We start from the raw sequence: 20863 nt of genomic DNA, 5'->3' as shown, positions 1-20863 counted from the left end.
TTTTATTATAGTTTGAGTTTATTTAGTTTATTTTATTTTATTTTAGTTTAATTTTATGTTGACTTAATTTTTTTTTTGAGCTTTGATATGTTATGTAGCTCTCTTTGTACTTTTCTCTGGGTCATATTAATGTAATTGAAAAAAAAAAAGTTCTTCATTACTTACTTTAATTTAAAATCGTGGATCCAATTTCAAATCGGGTCCAACTGAACCGGCGGCCAGGAAGAGTCAATCAATGGGCCAATATAAATTGATTCATTCGCACCAGACTTTGTTTCCTCCAATTTGATGGACCACGTAACTGCTCGCTTCTTCGGACAATTCGAGCACCGACCTTTCAAATTTCAATGACCAATTAAAAGATCAAAACATTCGAATTCATCGCTCCCTGTATTAGATGCGAGTTACCATGCGCGCGAAGCTATGAGCTCTTTTAAGCACCTAGGGAGGCTCGTCAGTGGCGTCTCTTTAGTTGTTAAGGAGATCGCTACACGGTCTCAGGCTCTTGAACTGCCTGCAGGTGCTGGTTTCCAAACCCTAATTACCTCCGCTGCCAAGAAAGCCCTAGTCTCCGTCACTGATGTATCGGGCCTTACTAAAGGGAAAGTCCGCGAGTTTTCGCCTCCCAAGTCTAAAGAGTCTGTCGTTTACTTCGACCATTCGGCTGACGTGGCGGAGCCTACCCCAGCTCAACCGCACTCCCCAGATGATAATGGAAATAGCAATGTAGATGTTATTGCTGGAAATGTTGTTGGCGAGAAGGATTCGAGGAATGAGCTTGTTGATTTGGAGAAAGATGGTTTGCAGAGTCGGAATGTGGAGACTAAAGGAAATGCGGGTAGCGAAGGGGTGGCATCGGCCTTGCCGACGGAATTGAAGAGGAGGAAGCCGAGGGAGAGGAGAGTTCCTTCGACTCCATTTTCTAGGGCGCTTGGGTGAGTGTTAATTAACTGCTATTTTTACTACCTAACTCTCCTTCTTAGATTCTCCGTAAAAATTAAACAATAAGATTATATCGTATTTCACAATTAAAAAAACTTTAGTTAATATGAAACGAGTCATCTATAAGCATGGGGGGGGGGGGGGGATAATTTTGGTCCTTAGAGGTAGTTGGGAAAATCATTACCCATAAAAGAATCCGCAATTTATGATGCAATTATTCAACTATATCATTAACTGAGATCCCATAACTTTTAAAGGTTTGCTGGTCTAGGAGTTGGGCTTGCATGGGGAACAATTCAGGAATCTACGAAGAGGCTTGTCTATGGTGCTCCAAGTTCACAAGACAAGCAATCTGCTCTCTCCCCATTTTTATCTGAAAAAAATGCAGAACGTTTGGCCCTTGCATTATGCAGAATGCGTGGAGCTGCGCTCAAATTAGGACAGATGCTTAGTATACAGGATGAATCTCTTGTTCCTGCTCCGGTAGGTTATTTCATTGGAATATGTGCTATTATTGTGAATTTTTAATCCAAGAGGCTCAGTTCAACAAGTGTATTGATCGGAGTAGTTGTGGTCTTGAACTTCTGAAATTTTGGGGATTGATTATAATGAGGCAACTAGTCTAAAATTTTCATTAGTTTCTAGAACTCCCATGAGTAGTTAGTGAAAACATCAATGGAAGAGTTGGATTTGCACAGTAATTGGATGTGCATATGATTAAGCATGCATGTGGCTATGATTATCGTCTTTGGGAAAATAATGATTGTCTTCATTTTCTTTTTTGAGAATTTTCTTTTCCTTCTCATGGTTGTTTTGTGGTCTTGTGAAGTTTCTTTTAGTTATTTATCTGATTGTCTGTTTTGTGCCATTTGTGAAATTTTTCATTTTGATAGATCTTAGCTGCTTTAGACATTGTCCGACAAGGTGCAGATGTGATGCCAAGGAGCCAGCTTAATAGAGTTTTGGATAGTGAATTGGGTTCTGACTGGTCGACAAAGTTAACTAGTTTTGATTATGAACCAATTGCTGCTGCAAGTATAGGGCAGGTGATGCAACTGAACTATGTTCTTCACTTTGTTATTTGACTGGTAGCCTTTTATTCACTTTGCATTGAGCTTCCTGAATTAAATTACAAGAGATAGGCTACTTTGTGGTAACTTTCTTTAACCACCTACAGCAATATGTTCATATTTCTAGTTTGGTTTTCCAATTTGGAACTAGTATACAGTTGAGGATATATTTTTCGTCTGTCAACTTCCAACTATTATAAGATTTGTTTACCAGTTACATCTTGAATGTCATTAGTTTTAATATTGGTTTTCTATAGTTATGATTGGCAATTTTAGAACCTATAGAAGTTATGGAAGAATATCCTTTGTGGTCTTCACTGCCCTAAATGTGAATCTTACTCCTTGATTCCCCTTTTTACTGGTTTACATTTCTGTTATACATATTTAATGCTGCAATGTTGGTTCTGATTTATATTATTCCTTTCTCACATTAGGTATTATCATATGATATGATATTATTAGACAAAACTACACGCGCTTGAGTATCATCCACTTTCCATGTTTACTCTGGCCTTACTATTCTGAAATTGTTATAGGTGCACCAAGCAGTTACAAAGGATGGTATGCTGGTTGCAATGAAAATTCAGTACCCTGGGGTGGCCAATAGCATTGATAGCGATATTGAGAATGTGAAACTTCTCTTAGATTATACAAATCTAATTCCAAAAGGACTTTATCTCGAGAGAGCTATGAAGGTATGCGTGCATGTTAACCATACATGATTACAATTGCATTTATCTTTTCAAGATACAGCGTGGCATTTACTCTTGAATGTTTTCAGAAAATTCAAGACAAAGTCTTGGCTTATTGTAGTCTGAGGCTAATTCGCCTTCATTCTATTTCTTTTCTATGTGCCTCTTGTTTACTCTTTTATTATACTTCACTCATTTATGCTTCATAAATTGGTCACTTCCATGGTGGCTGTAAAAGATGTGAAAAAATATCTTAAAATGGCTGGAACAGGATGCTAATACTCTTCATTGGATTCTTATTCAAGGTGGCAAAAGAAGAATTGTCTCGTGAATGTGACTATGAGTTGGAGGCAACCAACCAGAAAAGGTTCCGTAAGCTACTATCTGATGCTAAGGGATTCTATGTTCCAATGGTTATAGATGAACTTTCCAGCAAGAGAGTCTTAACTACTGAACTAATTTCTGGTACTAGCATTATTGCCCTTTTTTCTCAATGTTATGTTATGTATCTAATTAAATGGGATGGTGAAAGATTTCTGTTGGTTGGAAGTGTATTAATTATTAGTGATGATAATTATATTGTTGTCTCTCCATACTTATATGTCATGCTTAACACCAAGTAAATTCTCATATATGATTCACTTTTTGCTTTTTTTTTTTTTTTCCTTTACACTTTTTCTAGATCAAAATTTTCAATTTATATTTCAAGAAGAGAGGTTCTCAGCAAAAAAATTAAGTGGAATGACTTGTGATGAGCAAAGAGTTCTAATAGTAAAGCTGCTTTCTGCTTCAAGAAGAAGCAAGTTTTATTCTAGATTTACATTGCATGAGACAATTTTGAAGTAGAATTTTCTAGAAATATGAGTAAATTTACTCCAAATGCATCTGGTGCCACCACCTTACTTATTCCCAAAAAAAAAAAAGAAAGAAGGAGCTTAAGAGGTATGAGTTGGCCTGATGTATGACTGATCTTTATTATATTGGATAATTATCAGTTCTTTTTCTTCCTTTTCTTTAAAATTCACATAAAATATGTTGAGTTATGACAGCTTTGCTGCCATTTAATATCATTAGGATTCTCCTTCCGCTGCTTCTCCTCATAAGTAGATCTCAAAACTTTGTTTAGTTTCAATTTTTAACATGCATGCTGTGCTTGCTACAGGAATTCCAATTGATAAGGTGGCATTACTAGACCAAGAAACTCGAAATTATGTTGGGACAAAATTGTTAGAACTCACATTAATGGAGTTATTTGTCTTCCGATTCATGCAGGCAAACATTTCTCCCTCTATTTTCTTTTAAAAAGTATTACAAATAAAATTAGTCCAGCGTTTGCTTTTTTCCTTCTTATGGCTTCTCAAATGCTCTTGATCTTATATTTCCATTTATCTTTTGGATAATCTTTTGTTATCTTCTGGAAAACCCTTAATTTTGTCATCATTGTTTGAAATTGCAGTTGTTTTTGTAACAAGTTTTACTGAAATAGTGATCATCTGGCTTTTTGTTGTATTGTGATTGTCCTAGTGCAGACTGATCCTAATTGGGGTAATTTCCTGTATGATGAGGCCACAAAAACTATTAATCTCATCGACTTTGGAGCGGCACGGGATTATCCTAAAAGTTTTGTTGATGACTATTTAAGAATGGTAATCCTTTTTCCTAGAACTGCATCAGTTGCAAAAAAACTTCAACCGTTCACTTTGTTGTGTCGGTATGGTTATATTTACTGTTCACTCATGCCTTTACATGTTATTTTTACTGAAATAATGATGAAACCTTTGAGCAGTTTGAGATTATTCTGATTTCTGAACCTTGTCAAAGTACTACTTTAATTTGTTGTCTTGTTGCACGTTATGAAAGTCTGACCCAAAAAAACTAAGCGGAGCATGTGGGTTTTAATTTTGGTTTTTCTACAGCTGTTCAAGCTGCAATTAAAAAAAATTGGGAACGCTAATATTCGTTGGCAGTAACATTATAATTGTTTGGGTTCCATGTAATCCCTTTGGCTGTGTACCCTGACTTCTCCTGTTTGTGCAACTAGGTTGTAGCATGTGCAAATTGTGAGAGGGATGCAGTAATTGAGATGTCAAGAAGACTTGGGTTCCTTACAGGAATGGAGTCGGAGATTATGTTGGATGCTCATGTTCAAGCCGGTTTGATTGTGGGATTGCCGTTCTCTAAGCCAAATGGATTTGATTTCCGATCCACTAATATTACCCAAAGTGTTACAAACCTTGGAACTACAATGCTTAAGCACAGGCTCACACCACCACCAGAAGAGTCTTACAGCCTTCATAGAAAGCTATCAGGTGCCTTTTTGGCTTGCATCAAGCTTGGTGCGACTGTACCATGTAGGGAGCTATTACTTGAAGTCTATGAGAATTATCAGTTCGGTGAAGAAAAAGGTGAGATGTTACCCCGCGGCTCTAATTCTTGATGGGTTTCTCAATTTTTTTGTTCTTTTTTTGGAATATTTTTTTGATATGTAATAAATTGAGGGATGATTATTCATCCAAGCGATGTAGGCAAATCTTTTCTTGCCTCAATAGGGAGGATGGGTATAGGTTTTAGATGCTGAAAATGAGAAAAGATAGAATTGGGTTAGAATCACCCATCAGCATTTAACGTTTATTCTTTGTCAACAGTTTAAGAAAAACATGTATCTGAAATTTTCATGCTACAGTCGGTGCATTGATATTGTTTAATACGATAATACTGTTCAGCATTCATTTCGATTTTATTGATGTCGTTAATCCTGTGTAGCAGGACACTGACGCTGCCCTGCTTTTCACGGAATCTATATTTATATAAACTGTATATATTCATATATTTTCACAACTGAGTGTCGTTGTTTAATGCTTTTAGCTTATATTCAGGCTCTTATGGCATTCTCTCTATCCTTAGCTTCCGTTGAACTATCTTTGGCAAGCAGAAAAGCAAAGTTCTTTGCAATTCAAAAGAAAACTGACTCTAGTTGGCACTTAAGCTGGAGGACAAACATTAGTGATAACGAGATTAATAATTGTTAAATTAAAATGTATGCATAACTAATTAAAAGGCATGTAGGAAATTCCTATCATTATTAGAATTTTAATTATTTATATATTTAGTCACTAAAAGACTACCGATTAATGGTATTTATCAATGTACTATGAATAGAAAGACAAAAATTTATTTATATTGAACATATAAATATAAATATCTAGATTAATGATTATTATGGTTTTATTTATTTTAAATAGTATAATGCAGCTATAAAATGGAACTTTATGTACAAGATTGCTGCCAAGGAAAAGCACATAAATTGGGTTTTTTTTTCCTATAAAAAAGTAGAGCATTTTGGAAAGTATATTAATTTTTATTGATATTGTTCCAAAAAGAGACGCATAAAATTCAATTGATTAATTTATGTGATAAAAAGATAGTAAATAAGATTTATATAGAAATAAAATGAGAATATCACATTCACAATTAAATTGTTAGGGTATGTTTTTCTAATAGAAAATAATTTTCTGTTTTTTGTTTTCTTAAAAAATTATAATTTTTAATTTTATAGAAAATTCTAGAAAAATGTTTTAATTTAAAAAACTTACCCTTTGTCTGAAGATCTTCTAGAGTTTAAAACATTTTTTAATATGTGTTTTTTAAAATAAAATTTTTAAAAATTATTTAAAACTTTTGTTTTAACCCATCAAATTCATAGATTAAAAAGATTTTTCTCTAAAAATTTATAAATACCTTAAAAGTCTATCTCCTTCCTATATTTTTTAATCATAATATTATATGAATTTACTTTTATAATTCTATTTAATTTTATAAAACCTCTAAAAAACAGTTTCGGCAAAGCAATAAAAGGTGATATAGTCGGCCACAACTTTGAAAAAAAAGATAACAGTGTTGTTGATGATTATATATATACACCGTTAGGATGTTGTAGGACGTAAATAATGGAAACAAAAACTGAAACAAGCGTCAGCTTTTATTAGTTTTACTTAACTTTCACTAATGGCCTAACCGTTGTTCTCTCCCCCCCCCCCCCACCAACCACTCGCTGAGTTGCCACTTCGAATAATAAGGAAGTCTCAAGCTTCAAGCCTCTGCCCCTGTTTTGCAAGCTTTTTCTCCTAGTTGAATAGGCCGTAGGAGGGGAATGGAAGCGATGAAGCTGGAGATTAGGAGATTGTTAATGTCATTATACGCTTGTACTGTTATTTGTATGGTTTTGGGCGGATCTCTTGATGATTTTCAAGATTTCAAAACCCTCTCTTTTCTGGAAAATGATGCGGTCTCCCCTTCTACACCTGCTGCGCCCAAACCTCTTATGATCGACCTCACTCTCATCCAGAGTGCTGACTCGAAAGGCGCTGGTATTACCCTTCTTTCTGTATGTATTCAAGTTCACATTTGATTATTAAACGAAACTGATCGGTTACTTGTACTGTTCACTGTTGGTTTGAGAAGAAATTTTTTCTCCGAATGCTTCTTTTTAAAACATTTTCAATAACAGAATGAAATGTTTTAATGTCTTGTCCTGCCAGTCTGCTTGGACGGAACACTGCCTGGTTATCATTTGCATCCTGGGTCTGGATCGGGTCAAAACAGCTGGCTCATTCAGTTGGAGTTATGTGGGACAAACTTTTGAGTATTGGGCATATCTGGGTTTCCCATGAGTAACCTTACAATGTTGAGCTGGGAAATCATTTTTGAACAAGTAGCTGATCATTTCACTAGAGTACTAGCCCTGCTGCCCTCTTTGTTTCCTGTTGCTTTGTTAGAGTTAGCAGATGCCACTTAACTAAGAGGTGCCTTGGTGCAGGGAGGTGGGTGGTGCGATACAATAAGGAATTGGGTTTACCGCAAAACTACACGCCGTGGTTCATCAAAATTTATGGAAAACCAAATACGGTTCTCTGGGATTTTAAGCAATAAAGCAGAAGAAAATCCAGGTAATTTCCAAGATATACAAACTTCTTTATTTGCTCTTGCTATATTTATCAGAGGTTTTGATTTCTAATTCCTTTATGTGGATGCTGGTTTCACATACTCGCAGATTTCTTTAATTGGAATAGGGTCAAGCTACGTTACTGTGATGGGTCATCTTTTAGTGGGGACAGTTATAATGAGGTTGGTTTAAGTATCTGCTCCTCTCATTTATTCTTTCATAAATGGTTGAACAGTTGACATGCATCAAATACAAGTTCTTTCATCAATGGCCTGGAATAATGCCACTTTGCTTCTTATGTCATTGACACTGATATGGGATCTGGTCTTTATGCTTAATGATGATTTTGGCACTCTTTGAAGTTGGTAGTCATTCATGATGGGGTCAAGAAGCTTATCTTGGTTCCAATAGACCCCTCGGTTGTATCAACCTGATTTGGTCTCTAATTTCCTAGATTTCCAAACGATGGCAGTATCTCATAGACTAATATGATGAACGAAGCTAAGAGTTCCTGTACTATTAAAAGCATGGCAGTAAAATGTTTTGATTTCAGACATTTGGCCTAGCAAGAAAGATTCACTTCCTTTCTCTCTTTATTTCCTTTAATGCTGGTCATGGAAGGAAGCAAATTGGATTACAGGTTTTATTTTAGCATTCGCAATTAACGGCATTTATGATGTACTTTTCTTTCAGGCTGCTCAGCTTTATTTTCGAGGACAACGTATATGGTCAGCTGCTATGGAGAAACTAATGGCTGAAGGAATGCAATATGCCACTCAGGTGTTTATTTTACTTATTTCCTCTATAATTGTCATTACGTTTCACACACTCTGTAAACAATATGCATTTCAGGCTCTTCTTTCTGGATGCTCCGCTGGAGGTCTGGCATCCATATTACACTGTGATGAGTTCAGGGACTTGTTTCCACAATCAACTAAAGTGAAGTGCTTAAGTGATGCTGGATTTTTTCTTGACATGTGATGATATATAAATAATAGGGTTAGGATCACAGCCCGTACACAGGATTCAGAAGGGTCTTGTGAGCCTTATCACCTGGTCCGACTTGACAGTAAAAAGCTCGATCTATGGGGTATGAGAATCATACCACCAACACTTGCTACAAGACAATTTGTCAGCTGACTAATATTTAAAACAAGATCTGTTTACAACATTGTACATAAGCATTCGCAAATAGCTACCACATGGTGATATGATGGTAGATTGTACAAGAGAAGGATTCTATCTTCTATCAATAAGAACCCTACCAAGTATCGGCAATGGTTGAAAAAGAGAATTAGACTTTTTTATTGTTTCATTGGGAAGATTTGAATTTAAGAACCAGGCATATTGGACTCTAGACAAGGGTCACCAGGGATAAAAAAAAAAAAAACCAATAATACATCCAACTACAACTATTTTTGACACTTTGCAATGTGTTAACATGAGTTGAAGATCTTAATACAAGACTATATATATTGAACACTGCCGCCGTTTAGTATTGGATAACTTAGATTGCTTCTATTCAATTTTATCAGCTGCAAGCTAGCATAGCTCCTAAATCAGCTGATCCTCAAGGTTCTTGGAACGAATGCAAGCAAAATCATGCAGAATGCAGTTCATCACAGATTCAGATTATGCAAGGTGACTTTTGAGTTCAGCTTTGAATTTTTTCTTTTTCAATCATTGGTTTTCCATTACTATTTTACCATTCAACTTGCTTGTATTCATGGGTATATTTTTATATTGGCTTCTCTCCTATCTCTCATGTGGGACAGACCTCAGAAATCAAATGCTAGAAGCCTTAAATGTCTACTCAATATGGTTTATTCATAAATTCTTGCTTTGCTCATTGCCAATCTGAGAGGCAGGATACATGATTTGCTAATGATTCTCCCGTCCTCGAGAACAAGGTACCATTTTTTTGTCATAGAAACATCAAAAACTTGGAAGAGATGATACATATAATCTGTTTATTTATCTTATTTCTTTCTCATTCCCTCTATTGTTAGATGGCTTTAGGTGGCTGTACCAGTTACTACTGGAATGAAGCTCCTTTCTGTACAACTGCAATAATATCATGTGTACAGAACTTCTAACACTGAATTATATAAGAGTACCATCCAATGTGATCATGTCATGTTTTTGATATGCAGACGATTGCTCAATCTGTTGGAGATTGGTACTTTGATCGTACTGATGTTAAAGCTGTTGACTGTCCTTACCCGTGTGATAACACTTGCCACAATCTAGTTTTGAAGTAAGTAAAACATTTTCAAGTTCACTGGTCTCAAAAATAGAACATAACTAGATGTTTCGAGATAGCTAACCTATGTATTTCTCTCACTCTTACTACTACAACCATTTCGCTCTGGTTTTTATTAATATTTTCTCTTCTTACAAATGTTATCAAAATGCAAACTCCAGGAGAACACTTTTTAAGTTAGTCAGAAAAGATAACAGTAACTTATAAATGCCCAAAAATTTCCTGCTCCCTAGATGAAAATTATGGGTGAGGGCGAAACCTGTTCAATGACTGGGCTCAAGTTGGGCCATGGCCGAAAAAGGTCTTGCCCAAGCCAGGCCCGTATACATGTAATGTGGTTTGCAAAGCTGCCAAATCTGAATGCATTTGCAAGCTGTATGATTATTTGATCTACTCTAAGGCTCATGTACTATATTCTGAATTATGAGAGACTGAAAAATGGTATCTTTTCTGCAGTGCTGTTACTTCAACCATATCATTCTCCCAGTCCTCCAGATTAACCTTTACCCCGCTAAATCTGCTTAGTTTCACCTTGATGTCATTAACATGTTCCAAAAGCATCAAATAGATTCCAGTTTGATCATTGACACTTGATGTCATTCTTGTGTTGCTTTCTGCAGCTGCCACAGTTATAATCATTCATCACATGCAACTGAACAGTGAACGGTGTACAGTGTACAGTGAGGTATATATTTCTGGAGATTGAGAAATCAGTTTTGCATGTTCACATTTGATATCCAAAGTGTCGTAACTGTCAACCACCCAGATATTTCTTTTTGCAATTATTCAATTCCCTAAAATCATAGGATACCATGTGTCATGTGAAAATAGGTGGATGTTTCTCAAGATGGAGTCAAATATTGGCTAGGGGCAAGTAGCCAGTCAACACTTGCGGAGAAAATCCAGTAAGAAACTCTAAGCCGAGGTATTAAAGAGAGAACCAAACCCCAGTGGGTTTCTGGCTGTTAAAACTTTGATAGTTGTCGGGAAAGTTTTGTTGATTACCCCAATACATGCAGTGTTGTAGTAATTGCTTATTCTATTTCTGTCCTTGCTTGGCAAATTCGGAGTCCTCCAAAAATGGTGAAACGTAAACATCAGATATTCACAATTAACAATGACCAATCTAGTCTTGCCTGATCATCTATGGCCAGTATTTTTTTTTTTTTTTTTTTGTTCTTTCCACATTTTTAACAATCAATCTTACTCTCAATACTGTAATATGCACTCATCAAATTAATCAAAACTCTAGCAAACAAACTACGTAAAGTGAATACAAGATCCAAAAAATTCACAATATTAATGATCAACCGGTTTGCGTCAACCGGGACGCTCAACCCTTGATCACCTGATCTATTTACAATAACTGAAACATGTACAGTGAGCAGAGAGGGATTCCGACCTGAAATCCCAACACCACAAAGCAAAATAACCTACAAAAAGGAAACTTTTTTCTTAACAAGCCAACCCCAACTACCAACTCCAGCAACCTACGCTGAAAATCAAGATCATAATTATCCTCCAAAAATATATATATTTTTTCTTTTCCTTTTTCCCCTTTTTTTGAGTTTTTTTCGGGGGGTGTTTAAGATACGAAGGTAAAAGTGCAAAAAATATGCTTTAGATTTAGAATCCGCAAACATTAGCAGTCAGATCAGATGCCGCCGTGTCGAGACGCAGATGCAAGCGCTACTGCCTGTGCCCATACCTTTAGCCGGGCCTTCACTTCTCGCGGATCATCACCTGCAAAAACATAGTCAAGCTTTAAGCCACAACGCAATCAGACCAAAAAAAAGCCACAATGCAATCAGACAAAAAAAAAGGCCACAATGCAAGAAACCTAAAAGGCCCAGTATGTAAAACAGCAATAATCGGCAGTGTTCCATTAATTTTTAGTCACCCATTCCAATCGATAGACTAAAATTGTGAGCTTCTGGGTGAGAGATAAAGAGAGATTATTAGATATCGAACACTAACCAGGGCTAGAAATCCGCCAGTTGGCGATAGGCGAATTGCCACCGCTGCTTGTATCAAGGGTAGATCCTGAGAGGGAGACACGACCAGGCATTTCCAGCATGCGCTCATGCTCCAACTCAAACCCAAGATCTCTACAAGCCTTCACTTCTTCCAAGTCCATGCACAATGACCTCTTCCCTCCCTTCGGCCGTGTTATCACTACCAGCCCACCGCCTTCACTCTCCCCACTAAAACTATTACAGTACCCATAGTAATTGCCCATTCCAACACCCAAAAACTCTTCATCTTTCTTTTTACTCTTATTATCCGCATCAATCCATCTTTCCCTTACAGCCCTTCTTCTCCTCCTCAAATTCTTTCTCATATTACCCTTTTGAGCTTCATTTTCACTAGCGTACTCCTTCGCCCCCAGAAGCTTCTTATTTACCAAACCTCCGCGATTTCTCCGGCGAGGCGGGGTCGCTGGAAGAGAGTAGCAACTCGGTTCTTCATCGGAATCCGAGGAGAGGTCAAGCAAGCCAATCCCTTCTTTCTCATCGGAAAGTTCCTCATCTGCATCGAAGCTTTCTAAGGATAATCTTGACATGAACATCTTCATACCATCACAATCTTGATAATCATCATCATCAATGGTATACATAGAACTAGTACACACAGACAACCTAGACAAATTATGGGTGTGAGAATGATGATCATGATCATACCCATCATCAGTATCATGATCATCCTCGTCTTCAAGCATAGTAGAAGTGGAAGAAAGCATGTTGGAGCTCTCAGCTAACGCCATAATCAAAAAGAAAGAGGAGAGGGAAAAAAGAAAAGGAAAAGAAAAGAAAAAGAGAGCAGAGAAGGGGAAAGTGCTTGATCAAAGTAGGGAAATAAAATGATTTGTGGCTTTTGGATTTCTGTGGATCATTCGTTTTTCATTTGCTGATAAGATGAAAGTAAACATAATCCTCTGCCCGACATCCCAATTTGTACAATCGTCATTTCATTAAAATTCCCAATATGCCCTTCCACGTGTCAATCACATGCTTAAATTCATTCCATAAATATTTTTCTCACTTGGAAACTGAGAGGGTAATTACGAGAATGAGTGTAGAGAATCAGCCCAAAGAGACAGTGACACGTAGTCTTTGATAACTCTCTGCAGCAGGTAACACTAACCACTGACCACTCGACTGTTGTCTGAAGCAGCAAGAGAAGAGGTGGCTGCAGGACTTCGTGGACAGGTAGAGAAAATTGGTAAGCGAAATCATGTGGTGACAGAGCTATTGGCCAGGCACCAACACCCCCACCAGTAGTTAATCATCTGGGGCTCACGACCCTGATTGTTCTGATGATGGGGTCTTGGTCTGCTCTTATTAATGCCTTTCGTACTGCTATTTGTTCCATTCCAGCCAGGCGTGCAGTTGAAATTTGGGATTTGGAATTTATTATTCATTTGGCAAACAGTGATTAATTCAATTTATTTAATACTTGTGAATTAATTTACATTAGTAGATTGGATAGGTTACATGAAGCTAATCTTTTTGGTTTATGGGCAATTGATTCGGGTAGAGGATCTAAACGCAGCGCATTATTACGCAAAATGGCACTTGCTTTTGCTTTAGCTTTTTAACCTTTTTAGCGTATTGAAGGTAGTGAGGTGAAAGCTATTAGCTATTGCTTTTTGTTTTATCGGTTTTAGATTCGCGCCAAATATAGGCTTCTCCTCCTTTTTTCACATTTCCGAAAATGCCCATCTGAAAATGAATTCGAGGAAGGGCAATTTCGGCAGTGGCTAAGGACAACAATTTTGGCCCCATGGATACTGTGTTTGATTTGATAACGATGTCTATCATCTGATGTATATAAACCGCGTTTAATAGGACAGCTGTCCGCGTTTTCATTCTCTAACCCCCTGGCCCATTGGGGCCCACTCCACCAGGCCCAACAAAGACTATCTACATTATATTTGTTTTACCTTCATCAATTGCAACACGTGGCTCTCAAATAGCCACACCAACGCATCACTTATCCTCTCTACTCCAGTAAAGGTCCCCACTGTTTCACTACATCCAGAAGAGATATTGCTTTTCTGCTTTTCTTTTAATAAAATAATTATTGTCCTATTATATAATAACTTCTATTTTAATTTTATTTATAAATTTATGTCATTGCTTAAAAAATATTTTCTTTTCGTCTTTTGAATTATGTCGCATTTCTTTATTTCTAAAGTTCAATACTTTTTTATTCCCGTTAATTCAATAGTTTAATGTGTTTAAAAAAAAAAAAAGAAAAAAGAAAGAAAGCTCACCGACCGTTGAGCTAGTGAACAAGCCGTTTTCATGGTAATGGAAATGAACGGTTGCGATAGTCGATGTGGTGATTAAGATGTTTACACGTGTACTGCTTCTATAAGAAGAGGACGATCACGATGAAACTGCTGAGAAACGTGACGCAAGGCATACCGGAGTGTGTGCCCATAGGATTACACCTTTGATAAAAACGAAAATTACTATGGGTATTGATAAAATTAATTAATTAATTTTTATAATTTTCATGAATAATTAAAATACTCTTTATTATTTTAAAATATATTTATTTGGTTCAAAGAAAAGTTATTGGTCATAAGGAGAAAATAATTATAAATTTTAAAAATAATTCAAAGAATATTTTAATTAATTTTAAAAATTAACTAATTAATTTCATTAAAATTTAGATACTTATATAATAATTTTAAATTGTTTATTTTATATAGTTTAATTAATAATTTATATAAAATCTATTTTTTTAATAATAATTTATATTTAATATATTAAATTTCTATTTATAGAAAAAATATATAACATATACAATATATAAGTGTATTATATGAAATATTTCTTTTAGTTTAATATTTAATATAAACTACTTTGATTTTATATTATTTAAATTGAAGTTAATTTTAATTGGATGAATTAATCCAGAGCACAATATTTTTGTTGAACGTGCATTAGATAACCAAAACAACAAAGCCAGTGAATCAGACGAGTGACATTAATTAGGAGTACTCATGCTTTCAATGCTTTTAGACTTTTTTCCATAATGTGAAAATGATTAATTATACGTAATAATTTATAGTAAAATTCTTGTTCCAACCAATTCAGAACTCACACGAGACAGCCACAACTTGATTTCAGACAATGAATTCAGAATGCCAAACATTAAATATCAATTGCCGACACAAACAAACTATTATTCCAAGTTTACTACTTTAGAAAGCGAAAGCTAATACGGGTTTAGTAAAACGCTGTTTGGTTTGACAGAAAATTAAACAAGGCAGTGGATTTTTCTTTTTATATGTGTTTCTGTGATTTCATCCTTCATTATCAAAATATTAAATCTTGGTCTCGTGATCCTTAATTTCATCCCACCTTATTATTTAAATCAGATTTCATGGTCCCACTATTATTTTCATGTGCTATAATACTTGACCAAGCTTTGGCATATACTCAAAATAAGATAACGTAATTTTTCAACACTACAACAAAAAAGAATAAATTATATTTTTAGATATAATTTTTTTTAAGTCCCTAGTAAGTGTAAATATGCCTCGTGTCTCGTGAAATTCCGTGTTAGAGAAAGACTTAGGATTTTTATTTAATTTATTTTTAATTGCCAAATCAAATCAAATCAATTGCTTAATTAGGAAGACAGTGAAAAATATGAATGTGCTTATTTAAAATGGCAAATCAATCAGGAAATTAAAAAAATCATAATGAATAATTTTGAATATTATATAATTTACTATGTTGTCTATGAAAATGAGACAGAGTAGAGGGCCTCCTGTGGTAGACTGAAACCCATCTTGACTATTGGATGGTTTGGCATCACCGATCCAGTTCCTCATGATTTGGGCTTTTGGGTCTTCTTGAATTTCAATTTCTGAAATTAGGGATTTTACTTTAAGTTAATATTGTTGAAGATAGTTTTAATTTTTTCATTATTTATACATATTATTTAAAATAAAACATAATTTATGTCAGCAATTTAAAAAGAGTTAATTAAACTGACTTGAAACTATTTTATATTAATTTGGTTAAAAAGTTAATATTATTTAATTTAATAGTTATTAATTAATTGACTGAGTTTCCCTTAAAAAAAAAAAAACTTGGAAATTTGATTCTTATGATATTGGGCATTCATGAGCAAGAAAATTAAATAACCCAAAAGGCCATTTAGATAGAAGATGATGAGAAATGGGCTTTCTTTGGTATAGTCATGAAACGGGGAGTATTTGGGCTGTGATAGAAGAAAATCGTTGTGCATGTAAAATTCTCCGACAAACAAAGGGGTAAATGAGAAGTTCCAATGTCAGTTGTTGTTCTTTGGATTTAAGGAATATGAGAAAAGAGAAGGTGAGAAGTGGATGGCAATGATTTGATTACCAAATTTGCAATATCCTGATACGCAGCCCAATTGACTAATATTTCACTTGAATTGGAAGTTTCTTACTTTATAAAGTGTTTCTTAAGATAATGTTTAATCTCTTTAAGAAGCTACAAGACGTATGGCCCTTATTAGATTCAGAGTCGCTGTCTTCTCGTACGGACTATCAACTCAACTAATTCTCACTTCATTTATCCCTTCTCTTTCTTTCCGCCTGCATTTCACACTTGCACACGTGTGGGTGCTCGTATCAGAGCAGAGAGAATATGGGAATTGATAGATAGGCTTGCAAATCCAGAAATGAAATTTAGGTGTTATGTTGTTTAAATGGGAAAAGCAGCAGCCAACTATAATCCTCGAAATCAACTTCAAATTAAAGGTAATTGGAAAGTCATAAAGCCCATAGAAAAGTCATTACCATCTCTTGTCTCTCGGAGACAAGGATGGATGGGCACCCATATCAAACCTTCAACTGGATTACAAAATTCATCAAAGAAGCTTCATGTAATTTTCAGATTAACCCACTTTTTTTTTTTTTTTCTAATTAATTTCAAAAGGATCCATGCTGATAATCTCATATCATTACAAATACTATGCTAATTTGAAAAAAAAAAAAAACAAGGATCAATGGCAATTTTTTGTTTTCTTCTTTGGGGATTGTTTACAGATAGAATCGCAACACTCCAACTACACTGCTGGTACAAGCCTTATTCTGCAATTCCACCTTCCCATACCCATGGAGTTTTTTAAGAAGAAGAAGAAGAAATAGTAATGAAAAAAGATTGTTTTTGGCTCACAAATATTTCAAAAGCAGAGGGTGAGAAATGTTTTTTTTTGTATCAGACCTATTTACAAGAGAAAAATCTGTGGCACACACCTGTAAAATAAAGAAAGCGCTGCTAGCGAGTATCGGTTGGAGCCACTTCAGTTTCTTCATTTAACCAGTGACTTCACAGGCCAATCAAAGTTATATATGTCCATAAGCAGCTGTCAGTCTTTGGATATCTTTAGCGCATATATTAGAAGTTTGGAAAGGTTCTTGTTGCTGCTGGTTATGAGGCCACATACCGCTTGAATTTTCACTTAGGAACTGTGTTTCTGATTTTATCTCATTGTATAAGGATTGTGGACTTTGATTTTGTAAAGCTGCAGCCATTATTAACGGATTATGAAGATATTCCGGCCATTTGACGTCCTCCTGTTGGCTTCCCATTAGCTGGTTTTGACCCTCTTTCTCCGTTGAGCTACAGTCCCCTAGTCCCCAAGAAAACAGGGTGTTCTCAAAGAAAGAGCTGTTGGTTTGTAGTTCGGTGTAGCCGCTGCTTCCAGTGCTGCTGTTACTATTATTGCTGGGGGCACCGGCCTCCCAGTACCGTGAACTACTGATTGGAAAAGACGCTAACGGAGGATCGTCGGAGGGAACGGTGACAGAGGGCTTGAAAGCCAAAGGTGTAGAAAGAAATGAACTTGTTGTGGGTGGAAGGATGCTGGGTATTGAACTGGAAGAGAATTCAGAGTTCATGTCCAAAGGTTTGCTGGTGTTGGTGAACCAGAGGGAGGGGATTGAGTTGGTTATGAGCCTGGCATTGGACGCATAATTCAATTGCTGAAGAGGGAAATGCAAATCTGAAGGTTGGCAGTTGCTTGTGGAGCCTTCCTGGTGGGAGGTTGCGAACCTTTCCAAGAAAAAGTCCTTGTTGCTTACGGGCGTCAACAAATTGCTGTTGTTCCTGTGGTTGTTGGCGTTGCTGCTCATAGTCTTGGAGTTAGAACCTTGCCCTTCCAATTGGTAGGCTTGCGCAGAAGCCGGAGATCGCTTCTTTTCTTGTAAACTTTGCCCTCGGTTAGAATTATTGGCTTGGAGGAAGTTCAGTTCATTGGAGACTCCAGAGGCTTTATCTTGGACATTGTTGGCAGGAGGATTCTTGTCTTCCCCATTGTTTTCAACTTCGGAAAGTGGTTTGTGGGTAACAGGGTCAATGCCTCTCTGCCTAAGTTTCTTCTTTAAGCAAGAGTTCCAGAGATTTTTAATTTCATTGTCGGTCCTTCCTGGCAATTGTGCTGCAATCTGAGACCACCTGAGAAATAAATATCCACAAAAACCCAGCAGGGTATTAGCTTTATAATGAAGAAAGATATGATATCATAGGAAAATAGAATATATAAATATCTACCTGTTGCCCAGAACTGCATGAAGTTCAATTATGAGGTTCTCTTCCTGCTGGGAGAATGTGCCTCTCTTCAAATCAGGCCTCAAGTAATTAATCCACCTCAATCTGCAGCTCTTTCCACATCTTTGTAAACCTGCAAATTCACCAAAAATTTCAAAATTGCCGAAATAGCAGTAATTTTGTTAGAAACAGGGGAAATTGATGAGGCTAGTGTGAGATACCAGCTTGCTTGGGGACAGAGCTCCAACAACCGTGGCCATACTTAGTAATATGCCTGAGAAGTTTCTCATCTTCTTCAGGTGACCAGAGGCCTTTCCTCAGCTTCTGCTTGTAGCAGCAAGAGTGCCTTCCCATTTGGAGTAAGACCCAGTAGCAATGAGAAGGAAGATGAGATATGTTTCCTAAAAACAGCCAATTTGTTGAATCCTAGGTGAAGTGTCAGCTAGGAAACGGATTTTTAGGGAGATGCTTTGGCCGAAAAGTTGTGAGCGCGCACACACAGAGCTGAAAAGGAAGCCAAGAAAATGAAGTAGCAGCTGAGAAAGTGAGTTGAATTAATATAGGGTAGCCTTCAAGCGAGAGAAGTCACCGTCAATAAGGTCCTAAACCTCTCTCTCTCTGGCACTGTGCTATTTTTGTTTTTTTTTTTTTCCCTGAAGTTTGTAATTTATTTTTTAGTTGGCAAAGTTCAGAAATGAATTAATAATCTGAGTTGCATATGTCTAATCAGAGGTCTGAGAATTAATGTCTTTTGCAAGAATGGTGGGGCATTTCATTGATAATTCATTGAAGAGGGAAAAAACAACACAAGTTGATGATAAACCATTCCTAATTGCAAGTCACTGAAATAACAAACCAGATTAAAAAAAAACAAGAGTTTAATCGTCAATTCAATAAGGTGATTTTCTGTTTCAGGGATCTTGAAATTAATTCCATGTAAAAGCACAGAGAAGATTACCCATGTCATGTGTCTAAATCTAAACTACTTTCCCCTTAATGAAAAGGCTAATATAATTGGAAATAATTCTTGCTTGTGCAATCTCATGTTTACAGAGAATTATTGACAGTTAATTTAGGTAAACTACGTTGCTTCAATACCTGTCAATCCTTACATATTAAATACCTCTATATTCTTTTTGTATTTACTTTTAAATAAACGACATGAAGGGAAATTCATGGAAATCATGATAAGTTAGAAAAGTTTTGATGATTATTTGGAAAGAAGAAATAGTATATGGTCATTTTCTGAAAGTAAAAGATATCTTACTATAAGTGAAGAAATCCCAGTGGGTGTTGGTAATTACCTCACTCCCACCAAGTTTTCCATTTCGGAAAAAAAATAGAAGTGTTGTTAACTTTAATTTTTCCCTTTTTTGGCTTCATGTAAAATTCAAGTTTTCTATTAAATAAAAGTATATTAGAAAGGTTACGAATAATTTTTTATTGAAAATTAAAAATTTAAATTATAAAATTATTATTTTTTTTTTTGAGTGAATAGCCTTTTAGATATTTGTCTCCATCATTTTCTGCTGCCTTTTCCAGTTAATACCGTCATCTTTTACTGTTTTACCGTTTAATTAGGGGTAGTTTAGTAAAAACAATTATAATCTTTCGCTCCTTATTCGCCTGGCCATTAGCCAATCCACTTAAAACGAAGCCACCGCCAGTTCACACCCATCCATTACCTGTAAACTGCCAACCCTCGGTACTGAAAAATTATAGAATATGATGTTCAACCGTTTTATTATAATTATATTAATTAAATGAAAAAATATACAATTACAAAATTTTAATTATAAGTAAATATACAATATTTTATTATAATTTAATAAAATTAACTATTTTTTTAAATATACTAAATAGTTTTTAATCCTGGCTGGTTCCACCTTTTCATTGGGGTCCTTTCTTGATAAACCATTAATTAAAATTTTTTTTTATATGTAAATGAGTCCAAAATCTAAGATATTTAGCAATTGCAAACCCAGTTTAAAAAGATTTGAAAGTATTAAAAAATAAAACCATATAATTAATTAATAATATAAATATAGGCCTGGTTGAAATTTATAAAATGAAAATAGCAAATTCCATCAATTTATATATATTCCAAATCATTAGCTGTCGAGGCTCGTGGCCCGCATTTGAAAATTGAAGCCTCCATTATTATTATTATTTTAGAATAATTATAAAGAAAATTTATTATTTTTTCCTGGTATTTGTTTATGCAAATTGAATTAATATATGAGAAGGAAAATGGACGGTCGACATGGAATGAGAAAAAAGTCAAAAAAAGATCAGACGGTTTAGAAGCAACGAGGATTAGTGTACGTATTTATTAATTTGATGATGGAAAAGTTTGAAAAATAAATGTATAAAGGTGGACCCAGTTTGGCAGT

The 20863-nt window shown here is 35.5% G+C and overlaps 3 protein-coding genes and 1 pseudogene across 3 annotated transcripts; 2 read left to right on the top strand and 2 right to left on the bottom strand.

Annotated features, from left to right (window-relative positions):
- Positions 1–268: 268 nt before the first annotated feature.
- Positions 269–5433, top strand: LOC110616228 (protein ABC transporter 1, mitochondrial). Its single transcript, XM_021758580.2, has 8 exons — positions 269–935; positions 1200–1425; positions 1836–1988; positions 2549–2707; positions 3010–3169; positions 3867–3976; positions 4234–4350; positions 4746–5433. Exons 1-8 carry the CDS (start codon positions 424–426, stop codon positions 5139–5141), a joined length of 1833 nt encoding a protein of 610 aa, XP_021614272.1. The 5' UTR covers positions 269–423; the 3' UTR covers positions 5142–5433.
- A 1159-nt stretch (positions 5434–6592) lies between these two features.
- LOC110614998 lies at positions 6593–10949 on the top strand (annotated as a pseudogene).
- Positions 10950–11199: 250 nt separating this feature from the next.
- LOC110616094 lies at positions 11200–13056 on the bottom strand. The gene is made up of 2 exons (XM_021758416.2): positions 11887–13056; positions 11200–11652 (listed from the first exon to the last, which is right to left on the bottom strand). The coding sequence occupies exons 1-2, from the start codon at positions 12671–12673 to the stop codon at positions 11564–11566; spliced, it is 876 nt and encodes a 291-aa protein (XP_021614108.1). The 5' UTR covers positions 12674–13056; the 3' UTR covers positions 11200–11563.
- Positions 13057–16863: 3807 nt separating this feature from the next.
- On the bottom strand, positions 16864–19049 carry LOC110614610 (transcription factor MYB61). The gene is made up of 3 exons (XM_021756183.2): positions 18692–19049; positions 18474–18603; positions 16864–18377 (listed from the first exon to the last, which is right to left on the bottom strand). The coding sequence occupies exons 1-3, from the start codon at positions 18822–18824 to the stop codon at positions 17267–17269; spliced, it is 1374 nt and encodes a 457-aa protein (XP_021611875.1). The 5' UTR covers positions 18825–19049; the 3' UTR covers positions 16864–17266.
- Between the last annotated feature and the right edge of the window lie 1814 nt (positions 19050–20863).

The sequence above is a fragment of the Manihot esculenta genome, chromosome 5 (assembly GCF_001659605.2).
Source record: "Manihot esculenta cultivar AM560-2 chromosome 5, M.esculenta_v8, whole genome shotgun sequence".
NCBI classification, from domain to species: Eukaryota; Viridiplantae; Streptophyta; class Magnoliopsida; order Malpighiales; family Euphorbiaceae; genus Manihot; species Manihot esculenta.
The sequence above is the reverse complement of the archived record's forward strand: the minus strand, read 5'-3'. Positions and strand labels throughout refer to the sequence as shown.

Bases quoted from the DNA above. Each gene is read 5' to 3' on its own strand.
- LOC110616228 (XM_021758580.2), top strand. From the start codon at position 424: ATGAGCTCTTTTAAGCACCTAGGGAGGCTCGTCAGTGGCGTCTCTTTA. The intron at 1,989-2,548 runs GTGATGCAACTG...AAATTGTTATAG, and splicing joins CTGCTGCAAGTATAGGGCAG to GTGCACCAAGCAGTTACAAA. The intron at 3,977-4,233 runs GCAAACATTTCT...GTCCTAGTGCAG, and splicing joins TTGTCTTCCGATTCATGCAG to ACTGATCCTAATTGGGGTAA.
- LOC110616094 (XM_021758416.2), bottom strand. From the start codon at position 12,673: ATGGCGTTAGCTGAGAGCTCCAACATGCTTTCTTCCACTTCTACTATG. The intron at 11,653-11,886 runs GTTAGTGTTCGA...ATGTTTTTGCAG, and splicing joins CTGGCGGATTTCTAGCCCTG to GTGATGATCCGCGAGAAGTG.
- LOC110614610 (XM_021756183.2), bottom strand. From the start codon at position 18,824: ATGGGAAGGCACTCTTGCTGCTACAAGCAGAAGCTGAGGAAAGGCCTC. The intron at 18,604-18,691 runs GTATCTCACACT...GTGAATTTGCAG, and splicing joins CTCTGTCCCCAAGCAAGCTG to GTTTACAAAGATGTGGAAAG. The intron at 18,378-18,473 runs GTAGATATTTAT...TTTATTTCTCAG, and splicing joins CATGCAGTTCTGGGCAACAG to GTGGTCTCAGATTGCAGCAC.